The 18992-nt window shown below is 34.6% G+C and overlaps 2 protein-coding genes and 1 pseudogene across 2 annotated transcripts; 1 reads left to right on the plus strand and 2 right to left on the minus strand.

The window, feature by feature from the left end:
* The first annotated feature begins 8124 nt into the window (after window positions 1–8124).
* On the plus strand, window positions 8125–8703 carry LOC132163157 (uncharacterized mitochondrial protein AtMg00810-like). The gene has a single exon (XM_059573344.1). The coding sequence runs from the start codon at window positions 8125–8127 to the stop codon at window positions 8701–8703; it is 579 nt and encodes a 192-aa protein (XP_059429327.1).
* A 439-nt stretch (window positions 8704–9142) lies between these two features.
* Window positions 9143–10056, minus strand: LOC132163158 (ankyrin repeat-containing protein BDA1-like; annotated as a pseudogene).
* Window positions 10057–12024: 1968 nt separating this feature from the next.
* LOC132164732 (uncharacterized) lies at window positions 12025–13069 on the minus strand. The gene is made up of 3 exons (XM_059575288.1): window positions 12958–13069; window positions 12431–12637; window positions 12025–12308 (listed from the first exon to the last, which is right to left on the minus strand). Exons 1-3 carry the CDS (start codon window positions 13034–13036, stop codon window positions 12289–12291), a joined length of 306 nt encoding a protein of 101 aa, XP_059431271.1. The 5' UTR covers window positions 13037–13069; the 3' UTR covers window positions 12025–12288.
* Window positions 13070–18992: the final 5923 nt, after the last annotated feature.

Here is an 18992-nt window from a genome sequence, read left to right on the forward strand (position 1 = left end):
GTCTATACCGCGTTTACTTATCTTTTACTCAAAGAAACTTTTTTTATTGTCATATTTATAACTTTTGTAATATTAGAGCATTCATTTCAAGCTTTCTATTTTTTAATACTTTTTTAAAATTTTAACAAAATTTACAAAAAACTTTATATTTACCATCAAACTCTCTATCAAATGGTAAATATAACTTTAGCTTTAATTCTTCCTCAAATCTAAAGACTTAAAAAGCAATAACTATTTACTTTTTAATATTATTTTAGTTATTGGGATGACATTTTGATAAATCTCTCGCATAAAATCAAAACGAGTGAGTTTAATAACAATTACTTTTATTAATAAAAAATAATATTTAGTTAAAAGTAAAAAAATATTTAAAGAACTTAATATTTGATAATTTAAAAAAAAAAAAAACTAATTGTAGTTAAAAAAAAATACATTTTTAAAGTTAAATTTAACTAAATTTTTAAGTTTATCAATTTGTAGGATCCACGAGTCACGTCATGTAGTCATTTTCAGTTTTGGTAGCTTGCGACATGTAGGAATAAGGAGGAAGTTTCGGAATGGACAGAAATGTCAAAGCATTCACATCTCTTCACGTGAATGAAGCTGTTGATGAGAAGACCAGACTGCATCCCATGCTTTGGATGCCTTTTAGTGGAGGCCACCTCATCTGTAGTGCTAATTATCTTCAGACTTCTTCCCCTTGTGGTTGGGTCAAGTCAACATATCCGATAAAAACTACATATATCCAGCTGTGTGCTATTTGATGATGCTTTCCTCGGGCAATCTGACCGTTGGATATTGATGCATAGAAACAAAAATGGTGCACAATAACCTCGCCTCTTGTGCTAACTATTTGCATAGACAACACAATTATTTGCAACCACTGATTCGAGTTTTCTTAGATTCAAGGAGAAGAAGTTAACTTGTTATGGTTATGCAACCTTGGAAGCTTCAATATTTACACCTATTCGGCATCAACTTCAAATATGGTGAAGACCAAAAAGTCTTGATTTCACATTTGTCATTAATTCGTTCAGGCTCATTTATGGGGATACAAATATTGGTTTGAAATTAAAAACACTTTTCAAATGTTCAACAACCAACTAATTCGTGATTAATTCGTTCTAAATGCATGGCAACAAAGACATGTCACATAAATATAATGCGCGCGAGACCAAAAAGTCTTCATTTTACATTAGGGATTATCAGTTTCTTTTTTAATTTCTAGTTTTTATTTATTTATATAACTTTAAGAATTTGTTTAATTTTGTGAAGAATATTTTTGTTATTAGGAAATATTAACAATTTTTTTAGTAGTTTATTAGACTTTAACATAATTAGGGTGGTCCTAGAAGGAAATGCTCTCCAAGTGGTGTAAGCCCTCCGAAAAGATGAAAAGAGTTGACGTCGGCATGAACATCTCACTACAAAAAATTGAGATTTATTGATTAACCGTTAGTGACGTGTCATTAGCAATGTGTGTGGTGGGTCAAAAAATGGGGTGTCACTATTGGAATTTTAGTAACATGTCAAGTTTAACACGTTACTAAAGTTTACAAAATTATTAAAAACAAAATATATATTTTCAAATAATATCATGAAATCTGATTTTCAAAAACCCAAAACCAACAGCAAATCAAAATTTAATTGAAAATTTTCAATTAAATGAAAAAAAAAAAAAAAATTGTTTACATGGATGCAAAATTTTTCAAAAATTTCAATAAATCAATCAAAAGTTTTGAACTGGAATCTAGTTTTGAACACATGCATAACTAAAATAGCAATTTTTTCAAATTTGTCCTGCATCACTTAGGGTTTATAAAGGATAATTGAATATTGGAAAAAAAATATACTTTGTTGAGGCATATATCGAAGAAGTGCATGAGGAGGATGCAGAACAAGCTTTGAAAGATGGGGTTTTCCCTTATTGTCATTTGGTCTTTCCTTTTTCAATGTTGTACTTTTTGTATTGAGTATGTGTGAAACAAACGGTGAATTTCGTTTGAGGAGTACTGAATGCTGATCAAATTTTAGACGGTTAAGGTTTTAATGTAAAAAATGTTATGGAGACATGAGACTTGATGGATAGAAGAGAAAATTATAAAATGCCAATTAGAAGTAGGTCGAGTAGCTATGCTCTTTTAAGAAAAATATAAAAACAAATTCATTCATGTCGACATTAATAGTTGATATATATACTAATGTGTTTGGTATAAAAGATATTTAATGCTTAACGGCTTTTGGTCTTGATCTCGATTATGGAGTGGCTAGGAAATAAACCAAAGAGCAAGTATTTCTATTAATTTAAGATTTATTTATTTTTTATGTAGATTTCAATGTTGAAAAGAGTCAGAAGGCTTTTTTTCTTTCCATTTAATAAGGCCCAACTAAGTAGAAAAAAAGCCCCATTAATATTTGTCTTTAGCCCAATCAAACATTTTGTTCTATATAAAAAAGTTTTAAATTAAATCATACTCAAAAAACACCTCCGCATAGCACAGGTTATATGCCAGTAAGAATAAAGATGAAGTTTTTGTAACATTAGTTGTTAAAATAACTGCTTAACTTAGTAGGTTGAAAAAGATCAAAGAAAAAAAAAGATAATAATAACCCAAGAAACAATCATTAAAGCTTACTAATACAACACACCAAAATTCTCTTTCCCCATGTACTTGACTTTGACAAAAGAAAAACTATCATTCTCACTGGAACAGCTCACACGACTTCATATTCTTCTTTGCTTCTCACACATAATAGTAGCACCATGGTCTCCTTTTATAGGCAATCAAATGTGAGTTCTCCTTTAATTTAGTGTGTACGATACGAGAAGATTTTAATGTAGATAGAAGCCGTGGGGAAGGTTTGGTTTGTGGAGAAGGGGGCGATGATTGTGTAGAAAGAAAGAAAGTAACAATTAATATATAATTAATTAGAGGAAAAGGATGGATGGCGGGTGAGTAAGAAAGAGAAGATTTGCGGTGGCACTTATATATAACTGTGTTGGGGAATTAGCATCATGCCACCGACACATGCATGCTGTGCGTGACAAACACTTTCACGCTATATCGGAAGAAAAATGTTCGAGTCTAAAAATACTTTATCCAAGGAAGTAAATAAACTTGCAGAAGCAACACTGGACCAAGAACGCGCGCCTAGAATAGGAGTACTTAATAACGGAGTTGAAAAGCAAAACCCATAAGAGAGGATTAGAAGGAGGAAGAAGAGCACGATTCCATGAAAATCAGGAGGGAGGAGGAAGAAAAGTGTAAAGTTTGTCAGGTAAAAGGTTAGAGCGTTACCCCAAAGGAACACGTCTCCAGCTAGGTTTCTGATTGGTTTAACTTTACTACTGCTAGCGTTGAAGCGGGCAGTGTAGTTGAAGTACTGATTGGCACCGGTAGCGTTGATCGGATTCTGGGCTGTGAAGTTGAATTGTTGATTGGCCCGGTAGCGTTGACTGGAGCTGTGTAGTTGAACTCATTGTATTGCTTATATGCAGGGCTTAGTGGTACTTGGTAGGTGACCGTTATTAGCAATGCAGCAACAACCAACAGGGCATTCCGCTTCTCCTCTCTTATAACTGTTTGCTGACGACGTATTTTTACGCCACACTTCTCAAGAGTTTGGATCAAATTTACACGACGTTGTTGATGCAGTACTATGAGAGGAAATAATAAGCAATATGCAAGTCTATATAAACATATTAAGCAATATCCAAGTGCAATTAAACATCTGGCAGGACGTTTTCGTCGCATGAGCATATCACTGATCCTTTTAACACGTGTATAAACTAAATAAACTAGCTTTTCTGTTGAGTAAGTTAGTTAGTTTTTAAGTTCAAGTTGTTAAACTGTTTTCACAGTTTCAGTTGCTTCATTGGAAGCTTGTATATAAGCTTTCTTGCTTCTGCTTGTAATTCATGCGAGTTTATTATGATAATGAAGAACTTCTCTTCTTCTCTGCTCCATCTACTTGCTTCTTCTTTCTTCTTCTCCTTCTGTTCTTCTTCCACATACAACATGCTCTGTTTTCCTTGATTCTATTCATTCTTGAATAGTTTGACATGGTATCAGAGCCATAATTACAAACTGTGATTTCTTTGCATATTCTGGTCCATCTCCAATGGCAGATTGTTCACCATCTTCCGCTCATGCAAACATTCCACCTGAATTTTCACCAAACATTTCCCCTGTATTCTCTGCTTCACTGGCAGAAAATCAACCACACAACCATAATCTTTCTAACAATCCTTTCTTTGATCCTTTCGAAAATACTCGTCCCATTGATCCATCTAGCCCACTCTTTCTTCAAAGTGGTGATAATCCTGGACTTTTATTGGTTCCTCAGCCACTCACAGGAGAGAATTATAGCACTTGGAGCCGTGCTATGCTTGTTGCTTTAAGTGCAAAGAACAAGTTGTGCTTCATTGATGGTTCACTGCCAAAACCATCCATTTTTTAGAGTTATTACCATGCATGGGTTCGTTGTAATGATCTTGTAGTTTCATGGATCTTGAACTCAGTTTCCAAAGAAATCTATCCTACTGTGATTTACATTACTTCTTCCGAAGATATGTGGCTGGATCTCAAAGATAGATATTCTCAAAGGAATGGTCCTCGGATTTTTCAGTTGCAGAAAGCTATTTCAGTGGTTGCTCAAGAGAATTCCACTGTAAGTCAGTACTATACTCGCATCAAAACTCTTTGGGAAGAATTAAATAATTACAGGCCTATCTCTATGTGCAATTGCTGCCATTGTGGTCATATGCAATCTATTCTTGAACTCTTTAATCAAGAACGTGTCTTACAGTTTTTGATGGGCTTGAATGATTTTTTTTCTGCTGTTAGAGCTCAGATTCTATTAACATCTCCTCTTCCTTCAATTAATAAGGTTTTTTCTCTTATCATTCAAGAAGAAAAACAAAGAGAAATATGTGTGAGTTCCATTAGTCATGATACTTCCTCTGCCTTCATGACTAAATCAACCTTGTCCAAACCTTCTCCTTCAATTCATCCTGAACTTGTTGCATATATGACCAAAACTTCACCAGGGCCTAGGTTTTTTAAGCAAAACTATAGGAGAGATCGTCCCATGTGTTCACATTGTGGAGTAGCTGGTCACACTATTGAAAAATGCTACAAAATTCATGGTTATCCACCTGGTTTTAAGCTCACTCGAACCAGACCAGTGTCACATTCAGCCAATCAAGTGCAATTGCAAGGAACTGACCTTAGTGGTCCTATTTCTCATCCTCCTCAGTTGAGCAATTCCATTCAGTTGAATAATTCTTCTCAGTTGAGCAGTCCTCAGTTGAGTGGTAATCAGTTGTCCATGATTTCTGCTCAATGTCAACAACTGATGAATCTACTAAATCAACATCAATACCCTCAATCATCTGCCAACTCTGTTGTTGGTAATTCAGGTATACTCAATCCTAAGTATTCTGTTTTTTCTGCATATGTTAATATAGCTTCTCATTCAAAACAGAAAAATAAATCTTGGATTATCGACACTGGAGCAACTGATCACATGATCAGTTGTTCATCTATGTTTACCACCATCACTGCTACTGTATCCACTCATGTTAAACTACCTAATGGTTCCATAGCTACTGTCACACACATTGGTACCGTTACAATTTCAGAAACTCTTACACTAACTGGAGTTTTGTGTGTTCCTTCTTTCACTTTCAATTTGATTTCAGCTAGTAAACTCATAAAGTCATTACACTGTTGCCTTATATTTCTTGCTGGATATTGTTTTATACAGAGTTTACACAATTTGAGAACGATTGGGGTGGGTGAAGAAGTTGCTGGTTTGTTCTATTTGATGCAAGCAAACAAGGTTTCAGCCAATGCATCTGTTTCAGTTCCTTGTATTCCTTCTTTTGTCAAACATTTGTCTTTTAATTCCATAAAGGACCCCTCATGTGATCTGTGGCATTACAGATTGGGGCATCCTTCTCAATCTAGAATAAGGTTGATACAAAATATTGTTCCTTCTATTTCTTGTAAACAAGATTCGGTTTGTCCAATTTGTCCATTGGCTAAACAACACAAATTACCATTTCCTGTTAGTAGTTCTTTTTCAAAGTCTGCTTTTGATTTACTTCATTGTGATGTATGGGGTCTTATGGCCACCAATTCCCTTAATGGATCCAGATTTTTTCTCACCATTGTAGATGATTACACACGGTTCACTTGGGTCCATTTGATGCAACATAAGTCTCAAACTTCTTCCATCATACAATCCTTTTCTAATATGGTTCAAACTCAGTTTCAAACTAAAATCAAATGCATCAGATCCGACAATGGTACTGAATTTCACATGAAAGACTTCTTTTCTGCCCAAGGCATTATTCATCAACTAAGTTGTGTAGAAACCCCACAACAAAATTCCGTGGTTGAAAGAAAACATCAACACCTTTTGAATGTAGCTAGATCCTTAAGATTTCAGTCCAACCTTCCTTTACCTTTTTGGGCAGATTGTGTTTTAACTGCAGCTCATATTATCAATAGAATTCCAACACCCCTTCTATCCAATAAATCTTCACATGAACTATTATTTTCTGTTGTGCCATCTTATTCACACCTCAAAGTATTTGGATGTTTAGCTTATGTTTCAACTTTGTCTAGAAATAGAACAAAGTTTGATCCAAGAGCTACACCTTGCATTTTCATAGGTTATCCATATGGCATGAAAGGACATAAGTTTTATAATCTTCATACTCATTCTGTTTTCATTTCTCGAAATGCCATATTTCATGAAACCATATTTCCTTACGCTTCTTCTCTAGGTCATTCCTCACCTTCAATGCATATGCATGATACTGTTTCCCCTTCTATTTCTTTTCCAATGCCTCCTGACACAGAATTCTTTGATTCCATACCATCAAACATCCAACCACCTCCTATTGTTCCATCACCAAACCACAATTCTGCAGATACATTATCTTCCCATTCTGATTCTGCAGACATCATTTTACCTATTCATTCTAAATCTGCAGAAATTTTCACTTCTCCTTCTGCAGACACAACTTCCCATTCTGATTCTGCAAACAATTCCTTTTCTCCTTCTGCAGACACCATTTTGCAGGTTCCTAGTTCTGCACCTTCTCCTATTCTTAGAAGGTCAGATAGGATCAAACACAAACCAAGTTACTTGCAAGATTATCATTCTAAACTGGTTTCTACTTGTTCACCTCAATCGGCTTCAAATGTTGACAACTCAGGTAAACCTTATCCATTGTCCAATTTCATTTCTTATGATAACCTGTCTTCTTCTCATAAGCATTTCTGTCTTTCCATTTCATCTCAACTTGAGCCTAAATTTTATCATCAAGCTGTTAAGAATCCACTTTGGTGTGAGGCTATGAAAGCTGAGATTCAGGCTTTGGAGGAAAATAAAACTTGGGTAGTGACTGATTTGCCTTCTGATAAACATCCCATTGGTTGCAAATGGGTTTATAAAGTGAAGTACAAATCTGATGGAAGCATTGAAAGATACAAGGCTAGGTTGGTAGCCAAAGGGTACACTCAATGTGAAGGGTTGGATTTTCATGAGACTTTTTCACCTGTTGCTAAGATGACTACTGTTAGATGTTTCCTAGCACTTGCAGCAGCAAAGGATTGGTTTTTACATCAATTAGATGTAAACAATGCTTTTTTGCATGGGGATTTAGATGAAGAAGTGTACATGTCTATGCCTCCTGGTTTTGGCACTAAGGGGGAGACAAAGGTTTGTAGGTTAACTAAATCTTTGTATGGGTTGAAGCAGGCCTCTAGGCAATGGTTTTCAAAATTTTCCACTGCATTGATTGAGCTTGGTTTTACACAGTCCAAGGCAGATTACTCCTTGTTCACTCGACTCAAAGGATCTTCTTTTATTGCTTTGTTGGTTTATGTTGATGATGTAGCTATTGCAAGCAATGATCCACAGGCAGTGTCCTCTTTCATTACTCTTTTGAATGATAGATTTAAGTTGAAGGATTTAGGGCCTTTAAAATACTTTCTCGGTCTTGAAATAGCTAGATCTCTAGAAGGACTTTCTCTTTGCCAACGAAAGTATGCTCTTGAAATCCTAGAGGATTCAGGTTTATTGGCTGCTTAACCTGTCAAATTTCCTATGGAACAAAATTTGAAACTCTCAAAGGATGAAGGTGATCTCCTTTCAGATTCCACAAGCTACAGAAGGTTAGTTGGCAGGCTGCTTTATTTGACAATTACAAGACCAGACTTAGCTTTCTCAGTTCAAATATTGAGTCAGTTTATGGACAAGCCACGGCAACCTCATCTAGATGCTGCTCATCGAGTCCTGAGATACTTGAAAAATTCTCCTGCTCAAGGCCTTCTTTTCTCTGCCAAATCAGATTTTCATCTTAAGGCTTTTTCAGATTCAGATTGGGCAGGTTGTTTAGATACTAGAAGGTCTATCACTGGTTTTTGTGTGTTTATTGGTGATTCACTTGTGTCTTGGAAGTCTAAGAAACAGCACACAGTGTCAAGATCATCTGCTGAGGCAGAATATCGAGCTCTTGCTTCCACATGTTGTGAGTTGATGTGGCTGACTTCTCTTCTCAAGGATTTCAGAATTCCTCATCCACAGGCTGCTCTTTTGTTTTGTGACAGCCAATCAGCTCTTCATATTGCTGCAAATCCGGTTTATCATGAAAGGACCAAGCACATCGAATTGACTGTCATCTAGTTCGTGAGCAAATACAACTTGGACTCATTCGCACTCTTCATGTTAATTCCCATAATCAACTAACTGATATCTTTACTAAAAGCCTTGGTTTCAAGGACTTTTACAGATTGCTGTCCAAGATGTTTGTAAAGGATATTTATCATCCTTCACATCCATCTTGAGGGGGAGTTTTAACACGTGTATAAACTAAATAAACTAGCTTTTCTGTTGAGTAGGTTAGTTAGTTTTTAAGTTCAAGTTGTTAAACTGTTTTCACAGTTTCAGTTGCTTCATTGGAAGCTTGTATATAAGCTTTCTTGCTTCTGCTTGTAATTCATGCGAGTTTATTATGATAATGAAGAACTTCTCTTCTTCTCTGCTCCATCTACTTGCTTCTTCTTTCTTCTTCTCCTTCTGTTCTTCTTCCACATACAACATGCTCTGTTTTCCTTGATTCTATTCATTCTTGAATAGTTTGACAGATCTGTTGGTTGTCCACCTTGGCCAAGATGTCAAAGACCGTATCACCCTCTAAATTCTTGGCGTCTAAATCAACAAATCCTGTATCCAGTAACAACGACACTACCTGCAAGACGTAGACAAGTAGAGATACATAATTACTCATCCAAACACTCGCCCCAAGAACAAAAATAAAAACAACTATCACATGACCGAAAGCTTAACTAAAAATTTTGAAGACAATTTTTGGAGATTGAATCCTTTGCACAACATATACCAACTCTATAAAACTTGAGTGGAAATTAGGACTTGCCTCGGGTTGATTTTCGGATACTGCAACGTGAAATAGAGAGTTGTGTTTTTCATCCTCCCAATGTAGCAGTTTGCTCTCCCACGATGAGGCATCTTTAAAGCAAGCTTGCCGAATCCATCCTAGCAGGAGTAGTCGAAAGGCTTCGAAGTAGTCATATTTCAAGGCTACATGCAGGACATTCTCGCTTCAAATTGTCACATCTTCATAAGACTTCAGGCAGCCTTTAGAAAATTTGGTTAAAAGTTCGATGTTTCCCATTTGAACTACGTAATGAAAAGGAGTCACACCCTCCTGCACTGGGACACGAACAATGTCGCTATCAACATCAAGTAGCTGCTCCACCAATTGGGTTTGGTTATTTTGCAGAGCAAGGTGCATGGGGGAGAAGCCATCTTGATTAAGCTTCCTAGCAAATGAAGGCTTTAACCTCATGATCTCCATAGCAAACCAGGTGTGCCCTGCAGATGCACAGCTATGTGTAAAGGAGTCTCAACAAATAGAATGCCTTCGATTCTGTCCAGAACATTTGCATCTTCTTTTATCAATGCATACAATGCATCAATGCTTCCTTGCTCAGCAACATGCCTCAAACGCTCATCCATTCATTTTATTCTTTCTTTCTCAGCAACATCCATCTGCATCAATGAGTGCAAGGCATCAATACATCCTTGCTTAGCAGCATCCCTCAAACGCTCAATCCATTCTCAAGATAAGATAGTTATAGTGATAGTGAGTCAGTGACATCTTAATTGGAATCTTGTGGGTTTGTCCACATTAATTAGCTTTTGTTTGGTTTATTTTAGTGTCTTTGTGGGCAAAAACTAATCTGCTATATAATTTATTATTGTATAATCTGTAAATTAAGTCTGACTGAGATGATTAATGAAAACGATAGAAATCCTTTTTTCTTTCCCAGTGAAGAGACTTCGGATCCTCAAACAAATTAAGTTTTTTTTTTAAAATTTTTTTTTTGGTTAGGCAATGCTATTTATAGAAACGTTTCTCACTATAATGCATTTTCAATTTTATTTTATCTTCTAATTTAAGACCGTTCTTAATTGACAAATGAACACCGTGGTGACATCCTAAAAAAAAATGTCAAATTTAAAACAAGAAACACGCTTTTCAAACCAAACTGTTTAGAATCTAATTATTTATTTGTTTTTAATTTCACGAGTTATTTCCTTTGTCAACGAGGGAATGATAAAGAAAAATTAAGGGAGTGACAAATGAAAGAGAAATGCTAATGCTTTTCATGTGTCATTCTCATCCTAGTAGAAATTATTTTATAATATCTTGTGTATTTTTATAACACTCACTCTTATTGTCTTATATGCTGATGTGTCATCTCTCATCAATAAAACGTGACAAAATTTGGTCTGTGTTAAGACATTATATATATATATATATATATATATATATATGTATATATAGAAGTTATCATCTTTCACCATTATTCGCTATTTTTTGTAATATTATATTCAATATAACATTCTTTCTTTTATTTTTGACACTCATGCAGGCTGCTACTCTGACTTTCGAGTGTATCAGCAAGTTTCAATTCAATTCAATTCAAAAAAATAAAAAATACTTTAAAAAAATAATAAATAAAAATCTTTAAAAAATAATAATAATAGTCCTATGATCAATTTTACTTTTAGGAAAAGTAAGCCTTTTTATTGTCATCGTTTATAGGCTACGAGTAGAGCACTGTTGCTCTCTGGAAAGCTGTGAAATATGTTTGATTCAGGAAGGTGTTATCTAATACGATGTTGCAAGAGCAAGGGACTTTAGTCCTTCGAATGGGAGAGAGACACGTAGCATGCAGCATTTCTTTAAGAGATCAAAGGAGGATCACTTATGATCTATTAACATGTTATGGTGGTTTGCAATAATAATGTGCCACCATTTTATAGTACAGTGATATATCACTTGTAAATTAATTTATCAGAAAACAATTTGATAAATATAGCATTTTTTATTGCTTAATAGCAATTCTCTCTATAAACAGCTCTTTTAAAGCTATTATATTTTCCAATTTCTCTGATAACTGGTTAATTTTTAAACAATCACATAGATAAAGTCTCTCAAGAAATTTTAAGTTCTTACATCCTTTTAGTTTTGCCTCTCCACAATAAAATTTCTGTTAATTGAATTCAAAATTCAAATCAATTCTTATTAGTGTACTATTAAACCATTTATTTATTTCCCCTCACTTATTCAAGTTTGTCGGTTTCTTGCATGAGACGGCAAATGATACTATAAATTAACTACGTATTCAAAAGTGATCAAGTCAAACAATGGATGTAAAGATTATCAAACACACTTCACTTAGGAAAATTCATCAGATTAGGAGGCCAGAGGGGGTGAAGGATACAAATGGGGGTTTTTGTAGTCCATATCGAATAAAATGAAACGCAGCAAAGAAAGAACAAAAGGAAGTAAAGATAAATTTTATGTTGATCAGAATCTTACGGGCCAACTTGACATATTCCCAAAAAGAAAAAAGAAAAAAGAAAGTAACGGCTCAAAAAGAGAAATATCGTCTCTACTTAAAGCTTGAAAAAAGCTAGAATAATTCTCATTCATTCACTGATTATAATTAATAAGCATCCTTACATCACCTTATATAACCCACCAGCTTATTCAAAACAGACTAGACTTAAAACAGAATAACAAACTAATTGTGAACATGACAATTACAAGAATCCCTTTATCCCAATACACTTTGTAATATGTTTGGATTGTTGATGGCAACTCGAACTCTTGTTGACATGGAACTTATTGCTGGTGATTAAGCTGAAACACTATTGGTGATGTAGGACACAATTTTGTCAATGAGTCCCTTCATTCCCTACACGACAAGGTTCGAATACCATTTTAAATTACAGTTTATCAAAAAAGATACTATAAAATATGCATTCAAATTAAGTGATCCATGAGTCGATAAATGAATATGAACATTATCAAACATACCCAAAAGTGAAGTGGCCACATTTGTTACAGGAGGGGGAGGAGAATATCGCACCATTGGGAGGGGAACACGACCTGTTACATTATAAATGGGAGGAGGATATAGCACAATTGGGACATCCTTCACATTTGTTGTAGGAGGAAGGGGAGAACGAAATCGCAGCCTTGAGAAATCATCATATTTCTCACTTGCTAAACTCCTCCCATTCCCTGAACAAACGGGTAATAACTTATGCAGTCAATTCAAATAATACAAAGAAAACGAATCTAATGGTTGTTGTGGACCGAAATTCACTATAATTAGGATTTATGTTATTATTTTTAATCCTCTTTTTTGGGTAGTTGTCTATCAAAGGGTTTCTCTACCCGAGCATGGAGGCCAGACTTCCTGCTCGAGCAAGGGGTCCATCTGAGCAAGGCCCTCTCACAATTTCTTGTTATTTTCCTTACTCTCTACTCGATCCTCCGGTAGGAAATGACATGAAAAGATCATATTTTCAACGTTGTTAGTAAAGAAAAAAGTAACATACCATAAGGGATTTTGCGAGCAAAGCATGTTATGAGAAAGGTAAGTAAGAAGAACAAACACAGCCGTGCTTGAAAACCCATAGCTTTCTCTCTCTCTCGCACTTACTCACTGTCTCAATCTTGGAGAAACACTGACAATCTATTCACTATTTATACAGGAAAAATTGTAGTTGTCACCCCCACATGATTAATTAGCAGTTAAGGTTGATATTTGCTATTCATGAATGATGAGAATCTAATCAATGTTGAGAATTTAGTGCATCAAACCTGATTTTATGATATTTTTTCATCAATAATGTGAATCTAATCAGAATTAATAACCAAACGATGAATTCTTGACACCACCTTACGTGACATGTTTTAAGTATGTCATCTCCATATTGTTATGAGGTATTCGGCTTGAGCAATTAAGCCCAAATGGTTGAAATGCAGGTTCAGAGAGAAGCTTGCCCATTATACATGTCTATTGAACTAGGGTTTTGAAAGATCGAGTAGTGTTTGTAAATTAAGCGAATTCCAACCACACCATATATAAGTGTTGGTCCATTTTAATTAGGGACAAAAATTTCCTCCATACCAGTATGGAGGAAATATCCTCAAACCCATGTAAAATAATGTCAAGTGTCTATAAACATTTAAAATGTATATTAAATTCGTAACCTCATTAATAGCAGTTTACTAACTTAGACTAAATTTAATGTGTCTTTTAAATGTTTATAGACACTTGACACTAATTTATATGGATTGAAGAATATTTCCTCCAAACTAGTTTGAATGAAATTTCTGTCCTTTAATTAAAATTTTTTACTAATAATATTTAGTTAAAATGTGTTAATAATAATGAATATATATTGGTTAATTGAATGGATAAATATGGGAGTTTCATACATTAATGAGGAGTTAGTATCTTGACAAAATTATAACTCCTATATTAATTAGTAAGGTAAATGTATGAATGTAATTAAGATACTAACTCTTCATTAATTTTTCATTGTGTTATTAAGGGATTCGGATCCTCTTCAGGCCAAAATGGACAAGAGAATATTAATTCATGGCTAGGATTTCTTCTCATGAATTTTAGGTCCACAAATGGGACACGTGTCCCACTAATTAAAAATAATAATAAAATATTATTTGAAATTAAAAAAAAAAAAAAAAAAATAGCCACCCCATCTTGGCCATAGGGGGTGACTCGGTCACCCTCAAGGGCCATGGGAGTGACTCAGCCACCCTCAAGGGCCATGGGGTGGCTACGGCCCCCCCAGACCTACCAATCTGGAGAGGTCGAAGCCACCCTAGGGCAAAAATGGGGTGGCCGGCCAACCACCCCCTATGGCCAAGTGGCCACCCCATTCTTTTATTTTTTATTTTTTATTTTTTTTATTCTAAATAATTTTTTTTTTTTAATTTTTAATTAGTGGGACATGTGGCCATTTGTGGCCCTAAGATTTCTGAGAAGAAATCATAACCATGAATTTGATACTCTTCAATCCCAAATGGACTGGAGAGCATCTGGATCCGTTGGTAAATGGTCCATCCACATGTGTAAATAAGGTGAATAGAGGGGATCTAGTTGGTTTTATTTGAAGGGAATCCAGTTTTTTTTTTTTTTTTTTCTTCTTATAATTACAATTTTAAGAATTAGCCATCCACATTTCTGGAGTATGCCTTTCCTTTTCTTTTGTAGGTAATGCTATTTTGGTATATATATATAAACTAATGATTGAATTTGCACATCAATCCAATTGTATAAATAGCATTTATCGTCCCCAAGAGGTAGCTCAATCGGTTGGGACCACGCTTAATGAAGCGGAAGTCACTAGTTCAAACCCCCCTCCCCCCTCTTGTGCTGACATGTCAAAAAAAAAAATATAGCATTTATCTTTTCTTTTCTTTTTTTGGTTTTCAATTATTTCACATATATTTATTAAAGGTTTTTCTCATAAATGTAATTTGTAAAAAATAAAAACCATTATTTTGTGCTCCCTAAATCCAATAAAGATAGATTAAGATTTTAATCTTTAGTTTCTTAAGTTATTAATTTTGCTTCATATCTTAAAGGCTTTAGTTTTGAATTATTTAGAAATTATGCTAAACAATTTTTGGAGAGAATTGCCTTTCTTTTCTTGTATAACATTTAAATTATCCAAATTATATGGTCTAGCAATATAGGGACATGAGCATGCATAAAGGGAAAACAGAACATTTATTTAATTACATAGGAGAATCATAAGATTTCTTACAATGACATAATACAAGTGTAAATCATATATGGGTATGGGTATGGGTATGCACTTTAGCTGACACAAAAAGGAAAAAAAAAAATTATGGAATATTTGAGTATTTCTGGTGGATGCCGCCACCCTCTTTTGGGAGGAAGGGGATCGTTATTCGTTGTCCTCCCTTCATTAATTTCCTGCAAAAATGGCACCACATTTGTGAGGTTAATCAACATATTGCTTTTATTTATTAATTAGATTCAACAGTATTTGACCAATAATTCAATATCATTACGTTAACAAAGAGAAACCATTAGGGTTTATTCCATGTAGTAACTACCTTGCAAATAGGCAAATGTCATAGGTGATTACGGTCTTTAATTTGGGATCCGGTATTTCAATTGGAATTGAGACATGTATATTTTATATACTATGTTCGAGCATGTATGTGTATCTACAAGTAAATCTAAACCTTGTGGACATGCATGTATTGACAAACACAATGTTCGAACTCAGAACCTTTACTTTGATTCCACGTTAAATTACCATTTATCTAAAAACTTAAACTCATAGAAAAGTGTAAATATGAGAATTTAATTTATATTCTAGCAACGTAAATAGGAAATTCTTTTACTAGTAACTTTTCATAATCCCCGTCAACATTTTTTAATTCCCTCTAAACTAACTTCGAATTACGTGAGACAGTTTTGTTGATTGAATTCAAAATTCAAATCCATTCTTATTAACATAATGTTGTGCCCTTCAATTATTTTCCCCTCACTTGTTATAAATTCCTTTTATTTTCTACATGAGAGGAGGATACTATAAACTGTTGATTCTAAAAAAAAAAAAAAAAAGGGATGTAATAAAGATCATCGTAGTACTCTTCAATGCCCAAATTCTTTTCACTCTCTGTAAACATACAATAATTATCACACACAGGTAGGTGGATACACAAAGCAACTATATCTTAGAGATTTTCCATCATATTAAAAAAAAAAACAAAAAAGCAAAAAAAAATTAACGTACCTAAAGGGGTTTTGCGAGCAAAGCACACTATGGCAAAGGTGAAGAGGAAGAAGAAGTACAACCGAGCTTGAAAACTCATCTCTTTCAATCTTTCTTCTTCTTTTTTTCTCTTGCAGAAACTATCTGAAAATCTGCTCATGAGCATCCACTATTTGTATAGGGAAAGATGGTTAATTATTGGCTGGGACTAATGTTAGGAAGCAACAAAAAAATCCGTAGTGCATCCATAAATGGGTGACACGCGCGGATGAGTAAAACGGAATTTAAGCATCTAATGAAAATTACCAAGTAATGCTAGGTCCACGTCACCCATTATGAATGTAGCATGACAAATGGCAAATAGTGATTGCCCAGTTGGTAAAATTTGAAATCTGTGAATGCCATGGAAGTCAACATAAATTCATTAATGATGATAAGACCCTAACAGATTTAATCACCAACTTAGATTATCTTTATTTAGCTCTTCTGACAAACGACCTAAACCCTTTATTATCTATTTTTAGATTAATGCTATAAATATTTCTAGAGTCATTTTAAATGTAATGTGGCTTTTAAAATTATCAATAGATTAAAAGTCAATAAATCACATTTTAAATTCAACGGTGATTTTAAAAGTCACATCATATTGAAGATGAATCTAAAAAGACTCTAAGAAGACTTATAACATTACTAATATTTTGAAGTGTTCGAACAAACAACTTTGAATTTTGTACGGTTGTTAATAGTTAACATTTATGGAAAAAACCCTAGCAGAGTGCCACACCCCTCCCCCCTCTCTTCCCTGACTCTTCTCCCCTCCTTTTCTTTTTGCTTATTTCTCTTTTATTACATGCTCTTGCTCCACCTTGTCAGGTGTCTAGTCCTCCATTTCTGCTGTGTCCTTTTTCAGGGTTGATGGGGCTCTTGGATCGAATTGTTTAAAGCTTGATCTACGTCCCTCCGTCTGACCCACCTCGACACTAGCCCATCCACCGCGCGCACTAGCCCTGCCTGCTCTCCAACGGCACCTACCGCTGCTGATTCGGGCCCCCGCAACAGATTGTGACTCGCAAGCGCCTGCGTGTGGTTTTTTTGCGCTCTGGCCAATATCTTCAAGCAACCTTTGGGGGTGTTTGTTTGCTTTTGTGATCTTTCTTTATTTTCCCTATATTTTCTGTTTTTTCCTGTATGTTATGGTCCTGGCTTTTTGGGTTGATGATGTAAATAATTTTCTGACTTGCATTACAAGAAAACTGGTCATTAGCGATCAAACAAATAGCAGTGACCTCAAAGTCGCCGCTAATGAGGGGTCATTAGCGGCGACTTTACCGCTAATGATCATGAGTCATTAGTGGCGACAGCCAAGTTACCGCTAATTGTGGACGCTAAATACCAAAAAATTGGTATTTAGCAGTGCCCCAATAGCGGTGACAATAGTCAAAAAATTGGTATTTAGCATTTTTAAAGAATGTCAGCTGGTTCTCTTTGATTTGGTTAATGCTTTAGTGTAGACAATGTGTGGACAAAATTGTTTCCTTATTAATTTTTAAATCCACTCTCCTTATTAATTCTTAAATTTTTTGGATAGTCAAAAAATTATTCAATGGAAGCATGCATCTTGTTTTACATTTGTGGTCGATTGCCTAGCTCATTTATGTATACCCTCTATTATAAGCTTTTTTTTTTTTTTTTTTTTAAATTTTCTCATATCGTCACCGCTAATGATAAAGGAATAGCGGCGGCTTCCAGGTCGCCGCTATTGAGCTTTTTAACCTTTTTTTCTTCTTATTTTCTCATATCATTAGTGGCGACCACAGTGTCGCCACTAATGATATACGAATAGCGGCGACCCAAGGCCCATTTCGAACTATTTTTGCTGTAAAAAAAAAAGTCATTAGCGGTGACCGTAAAAGTCACCGCGATTTAGCATTACCGTCAGATTAGTAGTGGCCACATGTTGCTGCTATTAGTAAATAGTGGCAACTTTTTGCTTATTAGCGGCGACTTTGAGTCGCTGCTAATGACCTTTTTTTTTTTTTTGTAGTGTTGCGAGTCGAGAAGGATGAGTTTCGGCATAGGGTTTCTGCTACCATGACCGAGGAATATGAGTTACATATGCATTGAATCGAGTCTATCTGGAATAGATTTGTTGTTACAAGTGAAGATTAGTCATGGGTTAGCGGAAGATTAGTCATAGGTATGTATTAAATGTTAAATTGTTATATATGTATTTATGACTTGTAAGTAACCTCGTAACTTCGGTTATGATTTTCTCAGAACTTTTTCTCTGTAATGTTAGAGCATTTTTGCTCGTGATCCTTCTTCTATTAATGAGACCGAAATGTTTTTCCTTTTAATAAAAAAAAAAAATAGTTAACATTTATCCTTTTAACACTCATCATATTTATCCATATTTTGAAAATGATCATTTATAATATAGTAAAATATTAATATTTAATTTAAAATAATGGTTGAGATCTAAAAAAAATATACTCAATAAATAATTTAAAATTTTCAGGCAAAAGGGTCATTGTCCAAGCATAGAAAAGCCTTTAACTTAAATCTAAGCAAAGTAAATCTAGAACTTGTAGATATACATGGATGACGAGTGCATATATATTTATGTTGGTAAGACAACATGTAAATAGGAAATTTCATTCTTCACAAGTACTAACTTCTTATAATAGCCGGTAGGGGCGGAACTAGCTTATTACTTAGGGGGCTTTCTGTCCCAAAACTTTAAAAAATCTCTCAATTAATTATGTTTTCAAAAGCGGTCAATGAGTCAAACAAGGGATGTAAAAATTATC

Source organism: Corylus avellana, chromosome ca10 (assembly GCF_901000735.1).
Source record: "Corylus avellana chromosome ca10, CavTom2PMs-1.0".
Taxonomy (NCBI): Eukaryota; Viridiplantae; Streptophyta; class Magnoliopsida; order Fagales; family Betulaceae; genus Corylus; species Corylus avellana.